Genomic DNA, 26,499 nt, shown 5'->3' on the forward strand with positions numbered 1-26,499 from the left:
TCGAGCGATGTCTAAAGACTCTTCGCAAGAAATGTACAAATAAAGCCAGAATTGAGGCTTCCATTGCAGAGGCAAGCATTCGGGAGGAGGTTGCAAACTTCACGACATCCTACTACAAGCCGAACCTTCCTAGCAAGCATAATCCACCCCCTCATTACAATGCTGGCGAAGTTGAATCGACCCTCAGCCTTTTCAAATGCCAACTAGGCAGCGCAAGTGGATCGACCCCCAAGAGATTGGATCCAGAAGAGTGGCATAGAATCACGCTATATGTGTTCACCAACCTTGTCGAGGTTGCGCCATTCATTAAGTAAGTTCTCAATGAACTTGTTTCAATACGACGTCACTATTCTATATCGAACCCCATTGATTCTCTTTGGTACAGGGAATTTGTTCAGAGTGGCATCAATCAAGGGATCCTACCCCGCACGAACATGATACCCTTTTTTCAGAGGGTGCGAGAGCTGAGAGGCCTGATTTCATTTCTTGGTTCAAACAAAAGGTCGTATGTTCGTCGATATTCCTTAGTAGCTCGTACGTTCCAATAGGATAACGATGTATCATGCTTGAGCTTGCAGGCGCAAACCAATGCGTCCATGAGTGACGAGTTGAGACAGGTTGCAAATGGCTTCAAGTTAAGGGTGAAGTCATATACCGGTTATGACGTGAACGGATATCGCTTCCACACGTCAAGACACGAGCAGACTCGGCCCAGTCGAAAAACCACCAACAGCCAAGTTTTTACGCCGGGCACTAATGGCGTCGAATACTACAGAATAATTGAGGAGATCTATGAACTTAAATATGAGGGCCGAGTACCTCGTCGAATACTATGGAATAATTGAGGAGATCTATGAACTTAAATATGAGGGCCGGGTACCTCTTACTCCTGTCATGTTGAAGTGCCACTGGTTTGATCCTGGACGAATGAGACGAACCCCTCATCTTGGGCTAGTCGAGATTAGACATGATTCCATCTATAAAGGAAAAGATATCTATATTGTGGCTCAACAGGCCGTGCAGGTGTATCATATGTCATACGCGTGCCAAGACAAAGACCATCTTAAGGGTTGGTCTATTGTGCACCAGGTATCTTCGCACGGTAAACTACCTGTTCCAAATGATGAAGATTACACCTTCGACACAAACACATATAATGGAGAGTTCTATCAAGCAGATGGGCTACAAGGGAGCTTTGAGATAGTCTTACCTGGTGTGACGACCGCCATGGAAGTAGACAATGAAACGGTTGATGACGAGGACCCTGGAGATGTAGTGCTAAATCCAAAGGACATTCAAATGCTTGAGTGATTCCATTTAGGCAAAGACAATGAAGAAGACACAGAACCTTCAGATAGTGTTGCCCATTTGGACAATTTTGACAATGATGATGAGACCTATGACCCCAATCATGAAGATTATTCCTAAACCATGTAATACTATGTTTTTTATTAAATTTTGTTATGTTTATTCATTTTGAACTATTTGACATGTATGTACTAACGCTTGTTGTTCATTCTTTGTACATTGTAGGTGACAGAACAGAGATGGTGGGCAACCGTTCACCGAGGCAGGTGCTCTCGGTGTACCAGAGGCTATGCCCTCCTGATGGAGGCGAGGGGACATCTTTGCCCCAGCAGCGAGAGTAGGCCCGGGTCACCCCAGCACCGGGAGGGGGAGGGGGAGGGGGAGGGGCCAGGGTCACCCCAGGAGGGACCCGCCTCCTCCCCTGGCTCTCGACCAGCCGGAGGACCCATCTCCTACCCCGGAGGACCACATGGCGGCCACGGGCATGACCATAGACACTTCGTCGAGGGACGAGGGGACTCAGTAGACGGAGGACAGTTCTGCTCAGTTGGCTCCCTACCTGCGAGGTCCCACAAGCCTTCCTCCGGTTCTGCTTCCTGATCGACGCCCACTAGTTCGTCCTGTGGGAAGAAGGTAAGTAACTATAGATGTTATCACTGGTACTTCATATGATATGTTGAAAATCAAAAGAGAAACTGATAATTTTTCTTAATCACTTATGCAGGGGCTGGCTAGTTATGTCAGGTACTCTTGACCCCCCATGCACCCCCGCTACCGTCCTAGGATGTCTGTGCAGGAAACACTTCCCCGGCCTTGTGGACTTGAAAGAGGGGAGGTGGGAGCAGGCCTGGTCGTGGGACAGGTACAAGCTCGGCTCGGATGACGAGCAGGACAACAAGCAGGAGCGGGTTTTGGCGGACTTTTGGGTAAGTGTCTCACAATATAGCTCAATACATCTCCTCCATTGGTTAAGTCTTTTATTGAAATAATGAACGGATACATCGTGTTTGTATGCAGAGGTACTTCAAGGCCGAAGAAGGTCGAGAGACCCTGGCGGATCAGACGGCACATAGAGCCTGTAAGAAGTACGTCGGCGACATGATTCACGAGGCACGACTCTAGGCCCACGTCGACTACTACAGGTCCATCAAGAAAGAGCCCCTCAACAAAACCGGCGCAAGAAAGGTGGCGCTGACCAAGGAGCAGTACCTTCAGGTACTGCTTAAAATTGATTCGTTTTGAGATTTAGTAGGTCCAGAATTGATCTTCTTATATGTCAAACACTTGATGATGTGTAGGTGCCGGCCTCATGGTGCATGTCGCATAGATCGGCATGGTCGAGGATCATGGACATGTACCTTGACTCGGCGTACATCGCAAAGCACGAGCAAGGCAAGCGGAAGCGGGCACTGAGGACCGGTCCAACTCACCACCAAGGCAGCCGCAACCTCCCCGCATTCAAGCGGGCACTTGTACGAGATGTCATTTATCTATTCTAACACTCAATTTTGCCTGATTTCTAATCATCTTGCCGTCTTTCTCGCAGGAGGTGGCACACCCGGACGTGCCGGTGTCAGAGTTTGGGGCATGGGCTGTGTCCCACATGGGCCCGGTGAAATCTGGTGTCGTCTTCAACCCGGATGCCACTGCCTAGGCTTACTCTGACCCGAGCGTCCACGCTAAGGTCAGAGACTACACGGAGGCGGTTAGGGCGCTCCGTGGCTCAGATCACAATCTGAGCACTCAGCCCCTTAAGACAGAGGTGATCGTGAGGTTGGGGCAAGGCAGGAAGCACGGACGGTTGTGGATTGCAGACGGTGCCGACTCCTCGAGCTCTGCACCCTCTCTCTCCGACGCGAGGGCACGGAGCACGGCCAGAAGCCTTCCCATACATGCACGGCCTACTCCAACACTGTCGCGGGTCGACGAACTTCAGGTAATTCCGGTTTCACTCATCGTACATTGAATGTTACACACATTGATCAGATTTGCAATATTGAAACATGTGATTGAAACACTGTAGGCCGAGCTGGCAGAGACAAGGGAGACGCAAGCGCACCTGACCACAGAGCTGAAGGCCACGACGAAGCAGATGGCGGACATGTACCAGATCATTCAAACCATCGGGCAAGCATCGGGTGTCCAAGTGCAGTTGCCAGCTCCAGCTCTGGTTCGACACTTCACTCCTGTGAGTATGAAAGTTTAATGCGTGTCGGCCTTCGTGCCGTTGTGATTTTTGGCCTTCGTGCCATTGGGATTGTCGGCCTTCGTGCCGTTGTGATTGTCGGCCTTCGTGCCATTGTTTCTTGCAGGTTGGAAACCTCCCCGTGCAGGGGAGGTGCTGCCGAAATTTTCAATTTTGAGTCTAACATATGCAATCTTTTCTCTTTTGTGCAGCCTCCGTCGGCGGGTTCAAACAATCCCGCTACCGTGTCACCGGCGGCTGATCGCGTCAACCCTTCGCCGCAGTTCGGTCCTTCACCGCAGTCCGGGGGGCCACACCTGCAGTCTCCGTCGCCGCAGTAGGGATGTTGAACTTGTAATAATAAACTTGTGATGTTGAACTTTGGTGCATTTGTGATGGATTTTCGATGGATTTATTAAATATGCGTGTGCTTGTGATATATAATGCATGTTGGTGATATAGATGTGATGATTGATGTATATATATATATATATATATATATATATATATATATATATTGTCTGTTACAATGGAATGTAAAAAAATTGCAATTCTTGGGGTCTTTGCCGAGTGCCTTGCCGCGACACTCGCCAACGTATTTTTTTAAAAAAAATTCAGAAATTCTTTGCCGAGTGCCTAAACAGGGGCACTCGGCCAAGAAATTATTTAAAAAAAATAAAAAAAACTTTGCCGAGTGCCTGGGCAGGGGCACTCGGCAACATAATTTTAAAAAAATAAAAAAAACTTTGCCGAGTGCCTGGGCAGGGGCACTCGGCAAAGTACTTTTTAAAAAAAATAAAAAAAACTTTGCCGAGTGCCTGGGCTGGGGCACTCGGCAAAGTAATTTTTTAAAAAAATATTTTTTTTTTGCCGAGTGCTGGGTCGGGCACTCGGCAAAATAACCGTTAACGGCCGGCGCCGCAACGACCGAAAATATTTTGCCTAGTGCCGTCCCAAGCACTCGGCAAATTTTTTTTTTATTTTGCCGAGTTTCCGAATAAAAAGCACTCGGCAAAGACCCTTTGTCGAGAAAAAATTTGCCGAACGAACTTTGCCCAGTGCTACACTCGGCAAAACCTTTACCGAATACAAGGGGCTCTTTACTGAGTGTAAAAACACTCGGCACAGCCGCGGCCTCCGGTAGTGCGTTGGGGGCACATACGGGACGATCACCGCGTGGGTCGACAGAGTAGCCTGCCTCTCTGCACAGAGTGGTCAGGGAAATTCTAAGGAAATTATGCTATAGCGGAAATATGATGAGGACCGTTCATACGAGAAGTTGAACCGGTTCGTTCGTTCAAAAATAACGGTCGATTTTGGCTAGTTAAATTAACTGAGTTTTTTTTCCCTAAATCACACAGATAGGCCTTGCACATCCCCTCCTATGAGCATATCAGAAAAAACTTAGAACATGTTTGTTTGGGCTTTCTAAGAGCTTTTGACCTTTCAAAGCCAGAAGCAAAGGCTTTACTATAGTGAGCGTGCATGCTTTTGGCTTATGAAGGTTGTTTGGCTTTTGAAAAGTCAAAAAGCTAGTAGTTTAAAAGTGATCAAAAACTCAAACAAACGTGACCTTAACTTACGGATCTCAATATCTGTGAAGTCACTAAAGATATTTGGCCACTAAAAATATATTACCGTTATATCTTGAAATAATCTAAAAGAAAATATGATCACTCGTTCCCAGCCGAAGACTTAAATTGAAGTAGGTAGGTTACACCACAAGAAAATTAAGTATACTAGGCTTACCTTTCAACTTTTAAAATAAAAATGTACTAACATGTACGTGATCAGTTAGTTTTATTTTGACCGAACGTGATCAGTTAGTTTCATTAACTCTACCACAAAATGTTTTGGTGGTGGGTCTATTCATCTTCGTACGTGTTTATAACGTTGATTAAAATTTTCGAAATTGACTTCTATATTATGCGTGAGTAAAAATATTTTGGGAGACATAAAGGTGCCAAGCGTACGCGTTTAGAATTATTGCGCACATAGTGTCAGGTGTCATATCACCATGTGGCATCGACACAACAATCGGTGAGCCTGATCGCTAGTTAATTTCTAGGCTGATAAACTCGGCTGATGCTGGTTTGTTATGAGAAAAAAAATATTATTGACTGACTAATAAACTCTGATTGAAATGACGACTGACGACGCGTACTCTCGTAGGCCCACTTTCTCAAGACCGTGCAAAAAAGATCGGTGAAAATGAAGACACCGGTGATGCGAGATCTGGTGGTGACGAAGTGGGAGAGACAAGGGGGAGTAAGATTCCATCATCTGCCCATGACCATGACAAATTCATATCTGGCGTGCGGTGCGTTGCCACACGCTTCCAACCATGGTAGGCCCATGTACAAATCGGCCATCTTAACCCTGACATCCGCCGGAGTCAGAGAAGAAGGTACGTAACATTTCTAGTTTTTATGTAATGCAAAAATTTGAACTATTTAAAATGTTTGTGTAATTTTGTGTTGCATGTCTAATTACACCAAAACCTTCTACACACCCTTACTCTTACTTCTATTTCAAAATCTTAGACTAAACTTTTCCGAATTAAAGCTTTGCACGACATGTTTTTAAAGAAGACAAGGTTTAAAAATTGAACAAATTTCATTTTTCCAAAAGTAAACAGGGTTGAATTCTAGTGCTCACTTAACATTTCCATATCAGGATGTACACGGCCATGATCTGATCTGCACATTTATGTCTCCTAACTTTTGTAGGATTAGAGTATATATCTACTAGTCTTCGGATCGGAGTGATAACTATTAGATTAGAGTATCTACTATTGTTCTTTCATCTGGCCGTTTGCATATATATGGAAAGGTCAAGAGTGCTTTCAAGATGATTATATTATCTTGAAACTAATAAAAACTTCCATCATTGGAAAAGATCAAGTGGTATACCCTATTAATCATTAGCAACAATAGCCACCGAACACCGGCCTTGTTTAGTCCGCGAAATTTTTTGGGAAACGGTACTGTAGCACTTTCGTTGTTATTTGGCAATTAGTGTCCAATCATAGTCTAATTATGCTTAAAAGATTCGTCTCGTGAATTTCGTCTAAACTGTGTAATTAGTTTTATTTTTTATTTATATTTAATGCTTCATGCATGCGTCCAAAGATTCGATATGACGGGAAATCTTGAAAAATTTTGCAAAATGAAGTGCAACTAAACAGCACCACATTATATTGTTCAAAAAGATACCCTCCCTTGCAGTCATGATAATATCTAAAGTAATCGGAAATGTGTGAGAGCTTTCAAAATCATTCTACTAAGATCATGTTTAGTTGGACTCCTTTAATTCTTGCTCCTTGCTATAATACCGCAGAAGCAATAAATTGTGGCTTCTATGAACTCTAGTTCATTTCACAATGGGAGAGAAAAGTAGCTCATATAAACAATGCTGCTACAGTTGCATAGAGGAGCCATAGCCACAAGAAGGGGGGGTGGGTGGGGGGGGGGGGGGGGGGGGGGGCTGGTTAGATGTCCTACTTAATCACCCTAAACAGTCATGCTAAGCCTGGCTGTGCAGATTGCGATCGTTTTCTTCGGCTCTCCGTCCGTGAGTGTTGTTGCCTGTCACAGCACCTTATGCAACACTCTCAGCAGAGTTGCTGCACGAGTACCATAATTTGGCTTATGCTAATTTGCTGTGAAAGAAAAATACTATTCGTTCGCTAAAAAGTATTGTTGAAGAAAACTTCAAGCTGCCAAGCTAGAACCTCGAAGAGACGCTAAAGCGGCGAGGTACTGCAGCACGCGTCACAGTAGTACTAGTTTATTTTTTTCTCCATTCTCAAATCGGTGAATCATCTCTTAAAGCCAAATGTCACTAAGTTGCTAGCTAGATTAAATAAATGTAATATTATCTCATCTATTTAGACATTTAGCATTTGCCCCAGACGAAGAGGTAAAAACAATTGCTAGTCTTTTTATGCCGATAATGAGGACCTTTATAAACTTTTATATATTTTTGTCATCCTATGCCTCGGCAGATTGGCCCCTCTGTATATGGATCCTAGCTCCGTCCCTGACAAGAAGCTATACCAACTATAAATATCACTAATAATATATCAGCTTCTAAACAAAAAAAAACGTGTACTCCCTTCGTCCAAAAAAAAACATAATTGTAGCTTTGAACCTATTTTTTTTAGGGAGTAGAGCCAATGAGCAAATAATGCACATGGCAAGCAAGCAGGCACACCAATACATCATCATCCACTGCGTCAACGCGCGTCAACTGCCGGACGTATGGTCATCATATGGCATCGACAGAGTTTCCAGTGTTCACGCGCTCTCCTGTGCCTCCCTGTTCACAGTGAGAATGGCCATAAAATTGTGAGAAAGGATGTGTGATTTAATTATATCCTACAAAACAAGACCTTGTTTAGTTTCTCCTTTAAAGTTTACTTTCTATCCCATCAAATATTTAGACACATACATAAAATATTAAATATAGACTAAAAAACTAATTACACAGTTTGCGACTAATTTACGAGACGAATCTTTTAAGCCTAATTAGTTAATGATTTGAAAATGTGGTGCTAATGACGAATTAATTAGGCTTAATAAATTCGTCTCGCGGATTACCGATGGATTCTGTAATTTGCTTTTTAATTAGTATGCGAACACCCCATGTAACACCTCCATGTGACAGGACACCCCAAATTTTACACTTGAATTTAAAATTTAAACCAGGCCTAAAGCCACAAGACATATAAACGTGCAACTCAGATCTCACGGCCAGCAGGTCCAGCAAACGCAATGTCAGGGTGGACACCGCCGTAGCACTAGGCACGAGCCAGTGGATGTGTACTGTAGACCTCATAGACAGAGCCACGTGGCGTCGACAGAAATGTCAGTGGCCATGGAGACTCACTCTCTAAAAAACTGTGAAGTTTTTCGTATCGTTGCTGGTTCGTAAAGAAGTACTGCTGGTTGGTTTGTGTGAGAAAAAAATATTATTCCAGCTGGAAATTTACGATTGTGTACGATAAGCTACAGCCAAATATACAAAAACGACCATGGATATTTTGAGAAAAATGCGTTGTACTAGTGCAGTGGACATGGTATGTCCAAGCATCCTGCAGAAGTTCGACTTCTAGAGAAATAAAGAAGAAAACAAAAGCACCGAGTCAACAACTTGTGTATCTAATAAAAAGGAGGTATTTCTCGCCACTAATCTACATATTCTGGTTTATATGTGAGAATTTTCCCATCGATGTCTCACTGCCATGCGTTCCCTTCAAAACCAAGATCCTTTTATCTCAATGACATTGGGTCTTTTCTTTTGACGCTCGTAGGTGCTCCGGCACCCTCCATCCACCGGCTTGCTGGCATCGATGAAAAATTCATTCAGATGGGGCTCTCACCCTTTTGGTCATGTCTTGAAAAAAAATCCTTTTATGGTATTTATTTATATATATTGGAGTAGTGTTGACTAAAGATAATTTGGCAATAGTACTAGAAAAAAATATATAATTTGGCAAAAGGGAAACGGTTCTTCACATTGGTGAGACAATTAAGCATCTATTTTTCAATTGCTGTCTGCTCGTGTTTGTAGGGCTATAAGTCAAATGTGCCTTGGGGTCTTTCTCAATAAGTTCAGTACGTAGTGTGTCACAATTTCTGTTATTCCGCTAGTCGCTTTGTCTTTACAGGAATGACTTAGTATTTTAAAACAAAATTTCATCTTCTTCCTTTGTAAGTCATCTTCAGTCATCAATTGGCTTCGTATGTGGCTATCCTACAGAAAGCTAGTGTCTTCAGTGTCTTGGGAGTTGGCAGTGAGGCGTCGCGGTGGTGCAAGTGATCAGTTTTTGTTTTCTCAAGCAAATCGGTGGCATTCTAGCTAGTCTTTGGAGTGATAATTATTAGACTAATGTACCCTTACTCTTCCAATTTGCTGTGTGCATATCTTGATATGGAATGGTCGAGAGTGCTTTCAAGGTGATTGTATTATCTTTATGTAGTTACCTTGAAATTCATAACAACTTCCTTTATAGAAAAAGATCAAGTGGTGGATCCAAATAACCATTAACAACAATAGCCACTGAATACATTGGCCCCGTTCGCTTCGCTGAAAAAACAAGCCGAAACACTGTTCCGGCTAATTTGTTGTAAGAGAAAAATACTGTTCCGGCTGAAAAAACAAGCTGAAAAATACGGATTATAAGACAAGTGAACAGGGCCATTATATTTTTCAAAAATATCCTCCTTTGCAACTATGATAATAGCTTAAAGTAAACTCTAAGTATATATCTTTTTTTTACTAACTAACCCAAATTACCTCAAAGTACTCTACACATACTTTAAAATTATCCATTTTTGCCCTTGTGACTATAAAAAAATAACTCGAGGACTGCATGTGGTAGAAAACCACAGGTTCAGAAATTCTCGGAAGGCGCTTGAATCCGATTTCTTGTTGCTACATTTGGTACAAGAGGAGTAGAGGACTGAGGTGCTGTAATTTCTGAACCATGGGGAAGGGAAATTACAGGTTTGGCCTTGTTTGGAATTCATATGTGTTGTAGTGGATTGGAATGGAACTTAGTTTTAATTTCACTCTAATCTACTTCAACACACGTAGATTGAGATAAATACATACGCATCCAAACAAGACCTCAAGGAGAAGGCGCTTGAAAGGCTGAGCTTACAGTCAGAGTCAGTGCATCATCAGCCTGTTCGTTTCGGCTGGATTACTCGTATCTGGCTTATAATTTATGGCTTGAATAATATTTTTCTCTCACACCAAACCAGCCAGCAGTACTTTCAGCCATGTCTTATAAGCCAATCCAGCCGAAACGAACAGGCTACATGTCCATTATCCAAGTAAATGCAGTTTTGCCCCTTAAACTGGTGCAAAACAAATCAAGCACATCCGCGACAGTTATGTGCTTTTGTGTCGTGGTTGACACACATCCGTGACGCATTCACAAAATAAAGTCGTTTGCAATGTGCCGCAGGGCTGGACCAGAAGGAAATGGTCTGCCGCAACATTTTCTTGCTTGTTGCTGGCGTATTGTCAGAACGTGCATGAGACATCATGCGCCACATAGTATATATATAGGAGTATATTTCTCAAATTACTGATTGACTGACTACTCGTCAGTCGTGACTAAACAATATAATGTACACACATGTTCTATATATCAAACCTCTGCAAGACTGGAAGTTGGCTTCAGGAAAGAGAATACATGTTCCATGATTGGCTCCGAGACTCTTATTCTGACATGAACTCCAACATGATTATTTCACGCTAACAAGTAACAACTTGGCCACATGAGAGGTATCATACCATGCACATTGCTCCCAATGGCAACGAGGCCACACTGTCCCTGGAATTACAGCAGCTGTGGTGTCGGCGTCGGCGCCAGAGAGCTTGTGATGCCAAGCTGGACGCCCCGCCGCAACAGCTCCCCAAGCAGCCGTGCCGTGTTGCACGCGTCATCAGACGCACCACGCGGACGACCCTCCCACTCCAACCCTGCAATCCTCATTGCATCTGCCAAATCGGCTCCCAGCTTGCTGCCGCCCAATGCCGCCATGTAGGGGATCCTAAGGTTGATCCACCGGTCGAAGTATGGAGGCCTGTCAATCCCCTTGAACCGGCACTCTGACTCCAGCATGCTCCGGCAGTCCCAGTTCCCCCACGTCACCACGACAAAGCGAAAGCCAGAGCATTTCTTCGTCCCCATCTTCTGCAGCCATTCGCCATGCATCCGAAGCACCACAGCTAGCTCCACGCCAGCGTCAACATCTTTTTGCCGGATGCCGTTGAGGTCCCTGCAGAAGTCCGTCAGTTTGGGGTGCTGCATTGGTCGTACATAGGTGTGGAATGTGGACTCTAGCTGGCCAGTGGAGCCGTCAACGAGCACTGATGAGAACTCGATGATCTCTTGTGGGTTGATCTGCTTGCCCTTCTCACAGGTCGCCTTAAAATCTACTACCACAAAATATTCCAAATTTTTGCTCGTTTGGTCATCGTGGAAACTGGCATTGAAATAATTGTCTCCTTTTTCTGTTTTTATTTCTTGCCATGTGTAATAGCCACTGCATTGGTTATTATTGACAGATTCCTGTTGACGTTTAGAATCCCTTTTCTGCTTAACTGATGGCCTGAAAATGGTAGATAAATGCTAATCTTAGCAAGGATTATATATGTACCTTGTTGATTCCAAAGAGAAGTTAACATATCTAATATGTTGACAGAATTGAAAAACAGTTATGTCTAACAAAATTTTAGAAAATTCACTCTGATGGTTTTATTGTATAAAGAGGGTTGGCGAAGGACATAATGTAACTCTAGCAAATTTAATATTGGGTTTGCCACATCCCCTTACAAATTTAAACTGAAGATATCATAATGCAGTAAAAATAGTGTAAGGCTTATGGATGATCAAACTTAATACATATATGCACCAGCTAAGTAACCAACATGTTCTTGTTCTTGCTGGGATGATTACTATAGTACATTTTCACATCATGCATTTCAACTTACTCATCATTGGGCTTTTTGGCTCTGGAAGCAGATGGGTGACACCCTTCACTGATGTAACACTCTGGTTGCTGAATAGAATAAAGAAATATATTAAAGGAGAATATACAAACTCCTATAGCAAAATGTAAAGCACAACATAATGTCCAATCATCCTAAGGTCATGATAGCACCTTCGCCTGAATATGAGAAAGAAACTACTGTGTGTTTACCAATTAATATGAAAACGAGACATAACTTTGGACCATTATTCCCTATGTTCTCTAATGTTTTGTTGCAAAAAGGCAAAACCCTGTGTGGGAACATATTGTGTAAAAGAGGGCAAGAGAGTTCATTACTCGAATAAATAAATTTGCAAAAACTATAATGTGATTTATTAGGACCTAAGGTGTAATAATGCAGAAACTACAATCTAATATCAATTTACTCAAAGAGGTGAAATATAAAATACTTACAGTCATTACTGATGTACTATTCTCACTAGTTTCTGTGGACAGGTTCGTACTTTCCATTTGATAAAGTTGGTCAAGTATATGCTCTGTAGTTGGCCTTCTCCTAGGATTACTGTCGATGCACTCTAATCCAATCTCAGCGCATACTCTTATTTGTTCCAACTCTTTGTTTCCTTGTGATATCCCCACCATGTTCCTCCAACTTTCAAGTACCTATAGCCATGAGTTTTGTGTTACAGAAAGTTTTTTTTTTTGATAGGGAAACGATGTATATAGTAAAAGAGTTGACATAAATACCTTTCGAAAACAAATTTTAAAGAATTAATTGATACTTTAAATTATTTTGCAAACATCATGAGACCTGAATGTCAGAACACTCTAAAAATGTAGTTTTTAAAAAAATATCTATTTTTGTGTTATGCACAAAAAAAAAAGATGGAGGGCTAACCAGTACTTAATTTGTGAGTATCAAAACAGTTTTCTCGGAACTGAAGTACACACTATTAGAAAAAAAATACGAGTATGCATGGCATGCCCAAATATATATATGAATATGTTCTCAAATTTTTCTCTAGGAGTACACATTTGCCACTAAACTGACCTCCACTATAGGATTCTGTCACTTGTGCTCATTATCTTAGGGTTAGAGTTGGTAATGTATATTGCTGGATAATTGACAGAAGTGATAAGCGTACAAATTAATTAATGGAACAGGGTACAATGTGTAGTCAAGTCATGGTACAATGTAAGTTAGGAGTTGGACTAATGGCAAAGGTGCAAAACTCCCCTTGTTTAAATTGTAATGCTTATCTAGGGACAGCCAAATAGCTTTTCTTACATTATCAATTTCGGCATACCCCTTTTTTCCTGTCAGTATTTCTGTGATTATAACACCAAGGCTATATATGTCTGACTTGAATGTGATTTCCCCACTATAGAATTCTGGTGCCATATATCCCCTGCATTAAAATTTGTACAATCTGGTCAATGAATGGGAGGAACCACCAGAGTATTCTTCGTACCTATAACCAAGAAAAAGTTCCATCAAGTGGCTTAATAAACTTACATCGATCCAATCAATTTTGAAGTAACAGCCCGACTCTGGTTTTCATCAAAGCACCTTGAGAGACCAAAATCAGCAATTTTTGGTACTATATTATCATCTAGCAGTATATTGGAAGGTTTGATATCTAGATGTACAATTTTGTTCTCATGAAGGTAATGCAAACCCTCGCAGATACCCTTGATTATTTGGTATAACTTTGTCCATTCAAGCCGATTAGATGCATCTATAAAGTGAGGAAACAGAGTTTAGTGAGATACTTCAATTCTTTAATATCTTGAGTGATAATAAAAAAGATGAGATGCATACAATTTCATTTTTTTCTGTGGAATATTCAAATGAAATGATCTCTGATTATGGGAAAATATGCAAAGAAATGTTGGGTTCCACATGACCGTACCTGTAATGTAAACATCAAGACTCCTTGGTAGATATTCAAAGCATAGCAATCTTTGTTGTACATCTGCCATGACAAATTTCCCGTTGTAGTTAGCCATTTTACCTTGTGTATCAGCACAGTACCCCAGAAACCGCACAACATTTTTGTGCTTCGCCTTCATGAGACAACCAACCTCTTGCTGGAACTTAGTCTCATGAATATGTGTGTTGATCAACTTCTTTACAGCAACTGCGCCATTCGTAAGCGTTCCCTGCATGTGAAGGACCTGTAGTGTCAGCATTGTCTAGAATAGTTTTTCATCAAAACTCAGATAATGGCTAGTCATATATAGTACCTTATAAACCACCGCGAACCCACCTCTGCCAATTTCTTGATCACAGGAGAAGCCTCCTGTGATGTCTTCTAAAAGTGGTAATGGAAGGTCCCTGGGCTGTATACTTTCATCTAATAACATGCTTTCCAGATCACTTCGGCGAACTCTGATTTGGTGATCCATTTGCACTAAGATGTGCCTCTGTATCTTTTTTATACAAACTTTGCTATGAACAATTTTGCAAACATATAGGCAGGCTTACTGTGGCATGTGTTTGAGTGGTGTCTCTCCAACATCCGAGGCAAATTTGGTGCCAAACACAAGGTGAGCTTTATTCAGAAAACACGGTTAAAAATTAGCAGGCTTCTGATGACCTAGGTGGCATCGTGTGGAAACAACAATGTTTTGATAAAAGGTCAGATGACCTACATCATGTTGGAAGCGAAGACAGCATCTTCCGATGCAGCAAAAGCAGGCGTGTGGATGTGGGTGCAGATTTTCAGCTCCCGGACACCATAGCCTGGCTGGCTTGCACAAAAAAAAAAGTTTATAATCAGAAAATCATTAAAATTTTGAAAATCACGAAGTATTTTACCAGTGCAAAGCCAATTTAGTAAATAATGTTGCAGTTTGAATCATGTAAAAAAAGTGGGATTGAAGGGCACTGCCAATTTGAATACCAGGGCCAAAATTTTCTTTTCCTAAAGCTTACAAGTTTAACATGTGGATGAGTATATGTATACATGACTTATTTTGGGATTCTCTTCATATGGATATAATTTTTTTCTTATTTCCTATGTGACTGACAAATGATCCAAAGCTGCAAACATGAACAGGACAGCCTACTGAGTACTGATTAGTGTGTATATATATATATGTGTGTGTGTGTGTGTGTGTGTTATATAAAAAAGGTAGGTACACAAATCAGGAAAGGGAAGAAACGAAAGGAAGCTAACATTTGAAACGTAGGGAGAATTATTGACTACCTGAAGAAGCCGGAGCTACGCAGTCGAGGCGATGCTTCGTTCTGGCGTTGCCTGCGCGCTGGTATTGGTGTTAGGTCCCCGGATTGCATCTGAAACCAGCAAAGGAAGGGAGCAAGGGATGCTCGGATATCCGCTTACTCCGGCTACCCGCGAATGAAGAGCGGGGTACAGCGGCCGCACGCGGAGAGGACCTGCGGGCGGCAGCGGTGGCAGAGGGGATGGATCAGAATGCCTGCGGTGGCGGAGGGCCGGAGGCGACAGAGCTAGCTAGACGGAGTAGCGTGTTTTGACTAGGGAGTGAGTCAGCTAGAGGAGAACAGTGGTGTGCCGGTCAGATTTGGGATGTGTTCAGAGTAGACGAATGTACCTTTTGCAGCGTTCCGCAACCACCGCAGACCGTGGAACCTTCGCGTGCTTCACCGCCTGCTAACTGCTGTGCCCTGGAGCTTTTGTTAAAAAGTGATGACCTTGCTATGGCGCGGGTAACAGGAAGAAGCTTGCCTACTGCGTAACCCATGGGAATTTTTTCCCCTTTTTTCCCTTTTATTTTAAAATAGCCTCACTTATTTTTTTATTTTTATTTTAATTCTTTTTATCGCGGCAACTCTCCCTTTGTGTGACAAAATCACTCTGCCATGCCACACATGTGTTGGCGCGACGAGATCTATCAGGTTTTGTACCGCCAACAGGGCGTGGCAAGACTCAATATTAGAAAAATCATATTTTTTTTCATACGCCGTTGGATAAAGATGATTTGTATATGAAAAATTGATCTATAACTTTTTATTTTTGAGTTTTCTCATTTGAGCTTGTTAAGGTGCTAAATGCTATGCCTAAGTTAGCTAGATGTAGCAAACATTTTGTGGCTTGGTTGGGCCACGCATCTGTGTGCTTGGGACCCTCTGAATGCCGATTGTGTTAACGATGGTGTCTAGTTAATAAAATCTTTCTTTACTCACAAAAAAAAAGTTAAAAAATAGTATAAAATTTTAGTAGCATAATAATCGCTTACACACGTTTGTTGCCTTAGAAAAATAATATCTTTCTAGTGTTAAATAAAGATACTTTTTATATGAATATTGTAGCTCTTATCGAGATCTATAACTTTATAGTTTTAAGTTTTTACATGTTAGGTCGTTAAGATACTAAAAATATAAACTAATTATAGCTCCAGGGTAACGCCACGGCCTGCTCGAGCGGCCCAGCTTCGAGATGCCGAGACATCATGCATCCCTTCTCTCCGCTCGACCAAATTCTGCTTGTGCGGCGCAGTGCGGACTACCACCTACCACAGTGTAGTTCCGTGAGCAAGTTTTTTTTTAACTCTTATTACTAAATGAACTTGTTGTTCGAAAGCCATTTCAATCACCACGTTACTCTCAACTAGTCTAACAAAAAATGGTTCAAATTGAACAGATTCGTTCTTCACTCGGGAAACATTTCTTCTTTTTCTTTCTTTAATTAAATCATTAAACAATTTGAATAGATATACTATTACAGCAATTAAAAGATTTCTCAGAAGTCACATGCAAATAATTAAAAGGATTTAGTGTGAAGGCATGTTTACATTGCTCTTAAGGGAGACAGAAAATCCCCCTTGATAATCACTATATTTTCTTTTTCTTCCTCAGTAGGCTTGGACTTCCACGAAGCTTCTCTGATTTGTGACAAAAGTGCCTCGAGACATGATGACTAACAAACGAATAGCACTAAAATAGAGTGCCTCGGTTGCGTAAAAAAATTGGTCGAGTATGTACAATACAATATATAGATATGTAGAATCATGTTAAAAGTCAGTTGTGCCCTTAGAATTGTTGGATCTCTACATGTGCTATATTTTGGCACTATTAGCAGGGTATTTTGGTCTTTTCGTTGTCGGTTGATGATTTTACCCCGGATTAGTTGGGTATTTGCCCACTACTCCGACCTTCCAGATTATATGTCGTTCTAGCTTTTCTACGTGCATAGCTTTTACTGTGGCAGCATATGTCGGCGCATAGATGAGCTTTTTACGTGCATACCCTGTTCGCTTGTCTTATAATTCGTATTTTTCAGTTTGTTTTTTCGATCGAAACAGTGTTTTTCTCTCACAACAAATCAGCCGAAATAGTGTTTTGTCTTGTTTTTTCAGCGAAACGAACGAGGCCATAGCCAACGATGCTTCGATTTATATGGTGCAAGCAGACTCCAGTGAGTTTTGATAAACGTAATGTTTGTGCTAACTGAGCATGACAATGCATCTTCTGATGAATTAACTCAACATTTAAATCATATCAAGTACAACTCCTACAAGAAAACAAGCTTTTCCAAGGAATACGATGTTTTTGTGCTCTTGGATATGTTGAGGTTGAACCCAGGGACCAATTACATGATGTTACATTGTTTTTTCATTTATATATGCGCCCACCTTTGGCTCTATTTTCAAACAAGTACGAACCCTCAACCTCAGGCAGGCAGTACCGCCCCTGAATAATCGAGTTCTAATATTATACTAATCAATCGAGTATATGGGTTAGTGCACCACTAGGAATTAATTGATTTTTTTACTTATTTATATAATCCAACTCTTAGCCGCCGGCCATATATTCTTTTAGCAGCATCGATCGGTGGTCCAGAGTCCAAACACATACTTAGATCAGAGCACCTTTGGAACATTCACGAAAGGGATAAGAATGCATCTGATTGGCTACGTGATACTTACAATGGAGGACGAATACTTGTAGAGTACTTACTAAATATATATAATATATATACAGTACAACCTTAGAGCAAGTATAATAGCAGGCTGTAAGCCGACTAAATGCTGAGGTGGAGGAGAGAGGGGAGGAGAGAGAGGAGAAGCGGGCTGTAAGCTTACAGTCGGCTTGGGCACAAGAACCAAGAAAGTATGTGAGAGAAACAAGTGGGCCATGTATTAACTGTAAAAAGCTATCTACTGTATGAGTGGGCTGAGAGAAGGCTATAAGAAACCTTACATCCAGCAAGCCGGCTGTATTATTAGCCTTGCTCTTATAAGTCTTATTGTCTTAGCAGTGGCGTGCTCACCCTGACAGCCTGAACAAAACAAGCAATAAGCTTTAGCGTTGGATAGAGTTTAGTGATGGCCAGTGAGAGCAGAATAGCACAGGTGGGTACTACGATCCCCGTCAGGAACGTGCAGGATCTCGCGGCTTGCGACGCCGGCGACCTAACGGCTGAGGCACTGGAGCGGTACATCAGGCCGGACATCGACAAGGACGCAGTCCTTTACGAGCACTCCGGTGAGCTTCCGGTGGTAGACCTTGGAAGACTCCTCAACCCACAGTCCTGGGAAGAGGAGGCAGCCAAGCTCAGATCTGCTTGCGAGGAGTGGGGTTTCTTTCAGGTACTATCTCCTTTCCAAATTATACGTTGTTTTAGGTTTTCTAGAATCTTGATACATAACTTTTATTATATATTTAGACGTAGTGGATACCTAGATGCATAACAAATAAAAGGTATGTATCTAGAAATCCAAAACGACTTACAGTTTGGAATGGGGAGAATGAGTAGGTACGGTGTAGACTCGTCATCGAAAATATAATGGTGAATAGCAGTTCACTGCAATACCATTCCACCATTTTCTCCCAAGGGAATTCCAATCCTATTGAATCATGAATGTTGAACTATTTGCAAATATTAATTAATTCACAGGTTTTGAGTCATGGAGTTCCAGAAGAGGTTATGGCAAACATAAAGCGCGATATTCAGGAGTTCTTTCAGCTTCCGCTACATGTGAAGAATTGTTACGCACAAACCCCAGGAGACCTTCAAGGATATGGTCAAGCATATGTTGTTTCCAATGATCAGAAGCTTGACTGGTCAGACATGCTTGGCATCATTACTCAGCCTCCTGCAGCTCGTGACATGAAACATTGGCCTACTCAACCTCTTACTTTCAGGTTAGTACGTAAGACATATATGGGCACACATATATAGCGATATAGACGTTTATTAATTTTATGATGAGGTCATAGAAAAGTCCAAGGGGCTTTGGCATTACTTTGTGAAATACTACATGCTGAAATCAATTCTCTACATAGTGACTTATACAACATATCTTATTCCTTTGTCGATGTCAGGAAATCCGTTGATGATTACTCTTTTGAATTGAAGAAAGTTGCTCATTCCATTGCAACAGCCATAGGAAGAATTCTAAATATCGATCCTGAACTGATGAGTGACAAATATGCCGTGCAAGTTCTAAGGATGAATTACTACCCTCCGTGCACGTCGATGCCCGAAAAGGTTTTGGGATTCTCGCCACATTCAGATGGATCTTTTTTTACCATCCTTTCACAAGTTAATTCAGTCCAAGGCCTCCAAATAAGAAGGCACGATGCATGGATCCCGGTGAAACCACACCCTGAAGCATTACTGGTGAATGTTGGCGATCTCCTTGAGGTACGAATATCCCGGGAGAACCAACTTACTCATGTACAGTTTTCTGCTGGTCGGCATCGCCATTTTGACCTAGCTACCTTCGCTGTATCCAAGACGTGTGCTGCCTCGACGATCTAGCCCTTGCCAGTGTGTTGGCCTGATTTAGCATTAACATATAAGTTTGCCACATTCTTGGTCCACCGGTAATTGACTCACTTCTTTGCTAAATTAAATATCATCTATAGTGTCACGGACAAATTGTTAGCCAACATTTTAGTTAGAGTGTAGTTAGGAAGTTTGGCGATGTTTGGTTATCATCCAATACACACCCAAGAATCTAAGCTGATGTACCTGTGAAGGTAGTGTTTGGTTTAGAGGCGGGACTGGACGAAGTGGGATATCCCACTTTGTCCCGGTGTTTGGTTGGGAGACATCAGGGCCATGTTTAGATTGCAAAAAATTTCAACCCGATGAATAGTAGCACTTTCGTCTTATTTGGTAAATATTGTTCAATCGTGGACCAACTAAGCTCAAAAGATTCATCTCGTGATTTCCAACTAAACTGTGCAATTAGTTATTTTTTTACCTACATTTAATGCTCCATCCAAGCGGCTAAAAATTGATGTGATGGAGAGAGAGTGAAAAAACTTGGAATTTGGAGGTGATCTAAACAAGGTCCAGGGATGGGATCGTCCCCAGAGAGGAATATTCCTCTAGATTCGGGGCTCGCTCTATGCCACAAAAATCCAGTTACCAACTCGTCCCTTGCGGACGTCGTCTGTCTCCGTTTGCTATCGCGGCTCCGGCCTCTTCTTCTTCGTGCGCGGTCGGGGTGGGGTTGGTCAGTGCGGCGCTCGGGGCGGGGTCGGTTGGATCGGCGTCAGGTCGGGTCGGTCGGGGCAGAGGTGGCGCGGAATAGGGCGGAGCTCCAGCAGCACCCCCATGTGGAGGCGGCAGATTCGGTCGGAGCTCCATAAGCGCTCGCTCGAGGCGAAGCTCCACACCTCCATGTTGCGGCAGATCCGGGCGGAGCTCCAGCAGCGCCCTCTCGGGGTGGAGTCGGTCGGGGCGCTCGGGGTGGGGCCGGACGAGGCAGGGGCGGGCGAGCTCGGCCCTGGTGGCCCTGGCCATGGGTGAGCTCGGCCCCAGCGACGGCGCGGGCAGCCCCGACAGCGCCGCAGGTGTCCTGGCGAGGGAAGCCGCATGGCGCGTGCGGATCAAAGACGTGCTGAAGGAAGAAGAAGAAGCAATGAGAGGATGATGGGTGGGCCCCACCAAACAGTTGTCTAACGGCGCACAAACATGATGTTGTCCCCTTCCTCTCCATCCCTCCAACCAAACGCGGAGCAACAAGGACATCCCCACCCTCCCAACCAAACACCGAGATGGAACCATCCTATCCTAAAAAATGGAGTGGATCCATTCCATCCCTCTTATCCTAGAACCAAACACAACCTAAGCTATGTAATACATGATAAATTCTTGTGCATCTCATATTTCCTCATTCCGAGTTTATTATCACTTGCAGATTATGACGAACGGAAAGTTCAAGAGTATTGAGCATAGGGTCATCATTAATGCTTGTAATGAACGATTATCGGTATCTGCATTCCACAATCCAAAGTTCGATGGGGTGGTTTCACCGGTTATGGGCTCTACAACAGAAAAGGTGTTGTACAAGACAGTGAAAGTGGAGGATTATTTTGCGCATTACATGTCAAACAAACTTGATGGAAAGCGAGCCTTGGATTATGTGAAGCTTTTCTAGCACGAACTAACGTTTTAAGACCTATATTATGGAGAAAACAGACACATAATGCCACCACATCGTCAGCCTCCTTTTCCCCCCATTCAATAAAACATGAAGCTCCAGCGTAGTAAACAGCCAAAGAATCAGTTGATATGTTTGCACTTTTGTTTTGAAGTTATGCTTGAACTTTGAAGTAATAATATAGAAAAGTCTTAGACAGTTGAAGGTCGAGCATGTTCGCAGCGTTGGTCCTACGTGTTTCCGAGGGCTCTACAGCGAATTCATCGCAATGAGCCCTTACGTCTATGTATAGTATAAATTTGTGTAGTGTTTCCACGTGTGTGTGTATGTATGTATGTGTAATTTTACCTTTCAAAAAGAGAAATAAGTCTAATGCCACAACCCATAGTCTTAATTTAATATTGTTAATAATGGTCGATACTCGACAAACAATATCAGGACAAAAAAGAAGAATTAAATGAAAAAAATATCATCATTACATAAAACGGAAGAATAGAACTCCGTCAACATCCATTTGTTTCTCATGAAAAGATATTTCTGCATTTGTTTATCATGAAGACTATAAGTTGGTCACGTTGAATAAAAAAAAAAGAAAAACAGCGCCGCAATCGCCCTCTCTCAGAAACTGCTTGGTCCCCCTCCTCTCTCTCCTTATCGGCGATCTCTCCAGTGGACAGAGGAGCAGGGATCCGATCTCTTTTACCTTCGTAGCTTTAGATTAGGTTAGGTTTGTTGATCTAGGGTTTGGTTCTGGTGTCATCGCCGAGGTAGCGGCAACGTTGGTACTTTGGAATAAGGTCTCTCCGGTCTCTCTCTACCTCGACGACATTTGATTTGGCATCAGCGAAGGACCAGTGAGAGTCTGTTCTGTCAGATCTATTGATCTTCTTCAGATCTTGGCAGTTGGTGTGCTCATCAGAAAAAAAACAGTTGGTTGGCTTTCGATGCGGCGATCTTGACCTCATTCTTTTGGTCTGTTGTACTGCAAGCGGGTGGAATTTTGCGGTCTTCAAAACCATGTTTGGCGAGGGTGTTTGCAGGTGGACACTTTTCTTTGCTGCCTTTGCCGTGCTATTTTCAAGCTCCGGCACGCAGTGGACGTCCTGAAAGAAGAAGACGACCATTTTGATCTTTGACATGTGAAACACTCTTTTGAGTGTTTTTATCAAAAAAACAGAATATAAGTTGGTCTTCTAGTTTCCTTTGTTTTCTTTTCTCTGTCCCATGACAGATATTTCTTTGGTAATCTTATAAATTCCAACACCTAATTAAATTAGAAGGAAAATATAGGACTATTCTGGTATTCACTAATAAGGAAGATTAATTGGTTCTATTATTCAATGATTAGTAGGAAGATTAATTGACTAAAATTGAACAAGAAAATAATACCTATACCACTGTCGGCTACTTGCCTTCTTCGTGTTGGTCGTCAGACTACAATACTGCAGCACCTTCATTCAGCAATCTGCAGGTACAGTCGCAGGCCTGGCACCTGGGTAACCCGCAGCCTCCTGTACTTGTCCGTCACGGCGTCACCGGCCGTCACCGAGATTATTGCCAGGGTCGCGGTCAGCCGAGCATGTGACGGAGCGACTAGCGCCTGTTTGGGCTGATTTGGCTTATAAGCCATGGCTGAAAGTACTGTTGGCTGATTTAGTGTGAGAGAAAAATACTGTTCGTTGGCTGATAAATCATGGCTTATAAGCCAAATACGACCAAGCGAATAAGCTGACGGGCACTCGGCTAACGACTTACAGTATAATTTAGAAGCAAGGGAGTAATGAGCTAGTAATTAGTTGGATACAAGGTAAATTGTTAACCGAGCTATATATTAACCTTCTACTTAGATATAAGCATTGCGCCCCATTTTTCTGCTCGCCATCCATCCTTAACACCGCCGCTGCTAGCTTGCCGCTCTCTTGTTGCCCATGGCGTCGCCAGTTGGGTCGCCATTCAGATTCAGGCAAATGGATCCTCGCGGGCTGCAGTGCAGCAGCAGAACCCTATCGAAAAGAAGAAGAAGATGACAAGCTGCCGACGGAACGACGACGGGGCCACATATATGCTAATGGTCGATCAGAGCCTCGCTGACTCTTCCTCTCCGTCCCGTGTTAATAATCTGACATCGATCAGGTGCGGAGATGCCCACACTCTCCCATATATAATTGCCATCAACGTAAAGCCGCAGCACCTCTGCTCGCCACGCCACCCATACAAGTTACACCACCGCTGCTTGCCGCTCTGTTATCAGTATGTACACAGTACAGCCCAGCCCAGCCCAGCCCAGCCCTTCGCCGACTCTGCGCCCTGCCCCATGCGCGTGATCCACCATTGGTCCACCGGATGATCAACATCGACAGTTTCTACTGACAAATAAGCATCAAAATAAGTCTAGAAACATTCAAACAATTTCAAGCTGTGCATGACAACATAAAAGCATGATTTTAGAAAAAAAAATTAGTTTCATAATTTTCAGAGGCAAAACAAATTTTCTATGAATTTCCTAAGATTAAATCAGATTTTAGGGTGTTAATTGCATTATTTTTTCTATGTAAAAATATGTACATAAAATTTTGACAATTTATTTTTATGAATTTTTTATGTTTCTTTTTTCAAATATTTCTATTTCGATTTATTTCACTAAACTTTTAACTTAGTCCAATAATTATCAGCAAAACCACAATCAAAACCATCCAATGTGAAAAAAAAACGGTTTTAAAAGTTGAAGTTGGTAAAAAAAAAACTAGTTGTAGTTTTGGACAAAAAAATTGGATGACCGTGATAGTTGAGAGAGGTCCCGTCTGATCTGGCGCATCAGCTACTCCGGTGTAGAAGCGGGACCACGGGTAGTCCAGCTTGAACTATCCTACACTAGGTTTTGATCCAAATTGTCCGATAGTTATTATATATTTAAAGGCCCAAACCAAACCAATTAAAGCCCAACCTAAACATAGCTACAGGGTAACGCCACGGCCTGCTCGAGCGGCCCAGCTTCTAGTAGATATCGAGACATGCATCCGTTCTCTCCGCTTGACCAACAGCAAAAAGCCTGCTCCCCTGCCTCACAACTTGGGATGGTGTTCCTCAAGATGTTGAGGAGTTGGTGACTAGCGATTCAGCTGGGTTAGACGAGTAACAAAGCTTGCTTTGCTTTCAAAAAAAAAAAAAAAACTGCTCCATGCAAGTGTAGTGTGGACTGCGGACTAACCATAGCTTCGTGAGTGACTTTTTTAATAATGGAACAAAGTTCCGGCTACTACTTTCTAAGAAAAGAGTACACAAACTGTTCAATACAAAACCAAGCACATAACTCACAAGAGATCAAACTGCAAATAAAGAAAGGAGAAGAAAGAAGCTACACTTCAATTCTATTCCTCAATTTCTAACCGAACTTCGCAAAACCCTCTATGATTACCGTCTCCAACAATCTGCATCCATTCTTGAGGTTTGATCTCGCCTCTTCTTTATGTAGTAGGGACCATTCACTACTACAAAAACTTTACTAGAGGCGGGCGTTTTCGGTTTTTCGCGGCGGGCAAAGCCGTCCGCCGCGGCCTAGAGGCCACGGTAAATCGTGGCTTAACCGCGGCGGGCAAGGCCGCCCGCCGCGGTTAACCGATTTACCGCGGCGGGCGGTGTAACGTGCCCGCCGCGGTAAATATACTTTTACCACGGCGGGCACGTTACACCGACCGCCTCGGTTAATCGTTTGGAAAAATAAAAAAACCAAAGCCCACCGGCGAGCCCATTGACTGAGCCCACCGGCGAGCCCAATCCCAAACCAAAACCCTAGGGCCGCCATCGTCGTCCCTAGATCCAGCTGCAGCCGCCTCTGCAGCGCCGCTGCCGAAGATGAGGCTAGAAAGGAGGAGGGCGCCGAGCAGCCGCGCATCCGCGTGCGCCGCCACCGCAGCTTCGACGTCCGTGCTGGCTCTAGATCTGGGAAAGGGGAGAGGAAACAGTGAGGGAGATGAAGAGAGAAGAGCGAGGGAGACGAAGAGAGACTTGTACCTGCATTGGCAGCGCCACCGTCACGGCATTCACCGGATCTGGCCAGGATCCGTTGGATCCAGCCACCCTCCTATAGGATCCGGCAGCCCTCCACCTAGAACCGCCCGCCGCCATCGTCAGGGAGGGATGGGGAGGCCGCCTCCCACCAGATTCGGCCAGGGAGGAAGAAGGGGGCCAGATCCACACGAGGGAGAGAGAGGAGACCAGGGCGCGCCACCGGTGGATGTCGCGCCGCCACGCGAGGAAGGGAGCCAGGTCCCGCGCGTAGAAGCCGACGCGCGCCCCATGTCCCCAGCGTAGCCGGTGGATGTCGCATCGGGAGAGGAGTGGAGAGGTGGTGACGACGGAGTGGAGAGGAGACTGCCTCGGTCTCGCGCGGAGTGGGGAGTGGGGGGCTTTTTATATATTTACCATTATTACGATCGCCACTTACAGGAATCGCACTCTTAGAATGACGCTTACAAATTTAGCCATTTTAGTTCGCGCTCCTTTTATTTTTACCACTTTCGCCTATGTGGCACGACAGCTCGTGCTGACACGCTTGCACCGGCACGAGAAATGACCCCGCTGCCCCCGGCCATCTTTCAATTAGACACGTCGTTGCCCTCTCCCTTTTCCCCCTCCCCATTTCATTCGCCGCCGCCTCCTTCCTCTGCCCGCCCGCCGCCCCCATCCTGCTCGTCTCCACCGCCACGCCCACCACGGACGACAACCTTGGTGTTCTTCGGCACATCCATCATCGACGGATCGAAGGTACGTGCCCTACTTCATAGTGTGGTAGAGAGCCCGCACCGAGTAGGGTTAGGGATTAGGTTAATGTTTGCTGATTTAGTCTTGCTCTACTATTTTCTTCATAGGCGATTGATGTAGTACGTCTCCATCTGATCCATGTCACAATGGCCACTGGTGATTGCCCTCCTTGGTAAGCACTTTACCACAGTAGGTGTGTAGTACTTAGTCTGTACTTGCTCATGTTTTTTCATGTCTATGATGATGCCAGGATCGATCCTGGCAGTGCATTTAGGCTAGTTGTTAAGGTTGGTCCATATGTTGCTGATGAATATGGTCCAGTGGTCATGGCAGAGTAGCAGCATGACATCT

At 43.4% G+C, this 26,499-nt stretch overlaps 2 protein-coding genes across 5 annotated transcripts; one reads left to right on the top strand and one right to left on the bottom strand.

The window, feature by feature from the left end:
• Positions 1-10,559: 10,559 nt before the first annotated feature.
• On the bottom strand, positions 10,560-15,663 carry LOC136504428 (cysteine-rich receptor-like protein kinase 8). 4 transcript variants are annotated; one of them, XM_066499357.1, is made up of 10 exons: positions 15,583-15,663; positions 15,216-15,406; positions 14,659-14,753; positions 14,251-14,558; positions 13,917-14,166; positions 13,520-13,742; positions 13,292-13,412; positions 12,457-12,666; positions 12,005-12,072; positions 10,560-11,622 (listed from the first exon to the last, which is right to left on the bottom strand). In XM_066499357.1, the coding sequence occupies exons 4-10, from the start codon at positions 14,410-14,412 to the stop codon at positions 10,848-10,850; spliced, it is 1,809 nt and encodes a 602-aa protein (XP_066355454.1). In that variant the 5' UTR covers positions 14,413-14,558; positions 14,659-14,753; positions 15,216-15,406; positions 15,583-15,663; the 3' UTR covers positions 10,560-10,847. The 4 variants fall into 4 exon arrangements, with proteins under 4 accessions (XP_066355454.1, XP_066355455.1, XP_066355457.1 ...); XM_066499358.1 differs by lacking the exon at positions 15,583-15,663 and having other exon boundaries at positions 15,216-15,273; positions 15,354-15,542; XM_066499360.1 differs by lacking the exon at positions 15,583-15,663 and having other exon boundaries at positions 14,659-14,757; positions 15,216-15,273; positions 15,354-15,542.
• A 2,652-nt stretch (positions 15,664-18,315) lies between these two features.
• On the top strand, positions 18,316-21,709 carry LOC136503570 (2-oxoglutarate-dependent dioxygenase 11-like). The gene is made up of 4 exons (XM_066498602.1): positions 18,316-18,579; positions 18,888-19,135; positions 19,316-19,637; positions 21,145-21,709. The coding sequence occupies exons 1-4, from the start codon at positions 18,316-18,318 to the stop codon at positions 21,382-21,384; spliced, it is 1,074 nt and encodes a 357-aa protein (XP_066354699.1). The 3' UTR covers positions 21,385-21,709.
• Positions 21,710-26,499: the final 4,790 nt, after the last annotated feature.

This window comes from Miscanthus floridulus, chromosome 14 (genome assembly GCF_019320115.1).
Source record: "Miscanthus floridulus cultivar M001 chromosome 14, ASM1932011v1, whole genome shotgun sequence".
Lineage (NCBI taxonomy): Eukaryota > Viridiplantae > Streptophyta > Magnoliopsida > Poales > Poaceae > Miscanthus > Miscanthus floridulus.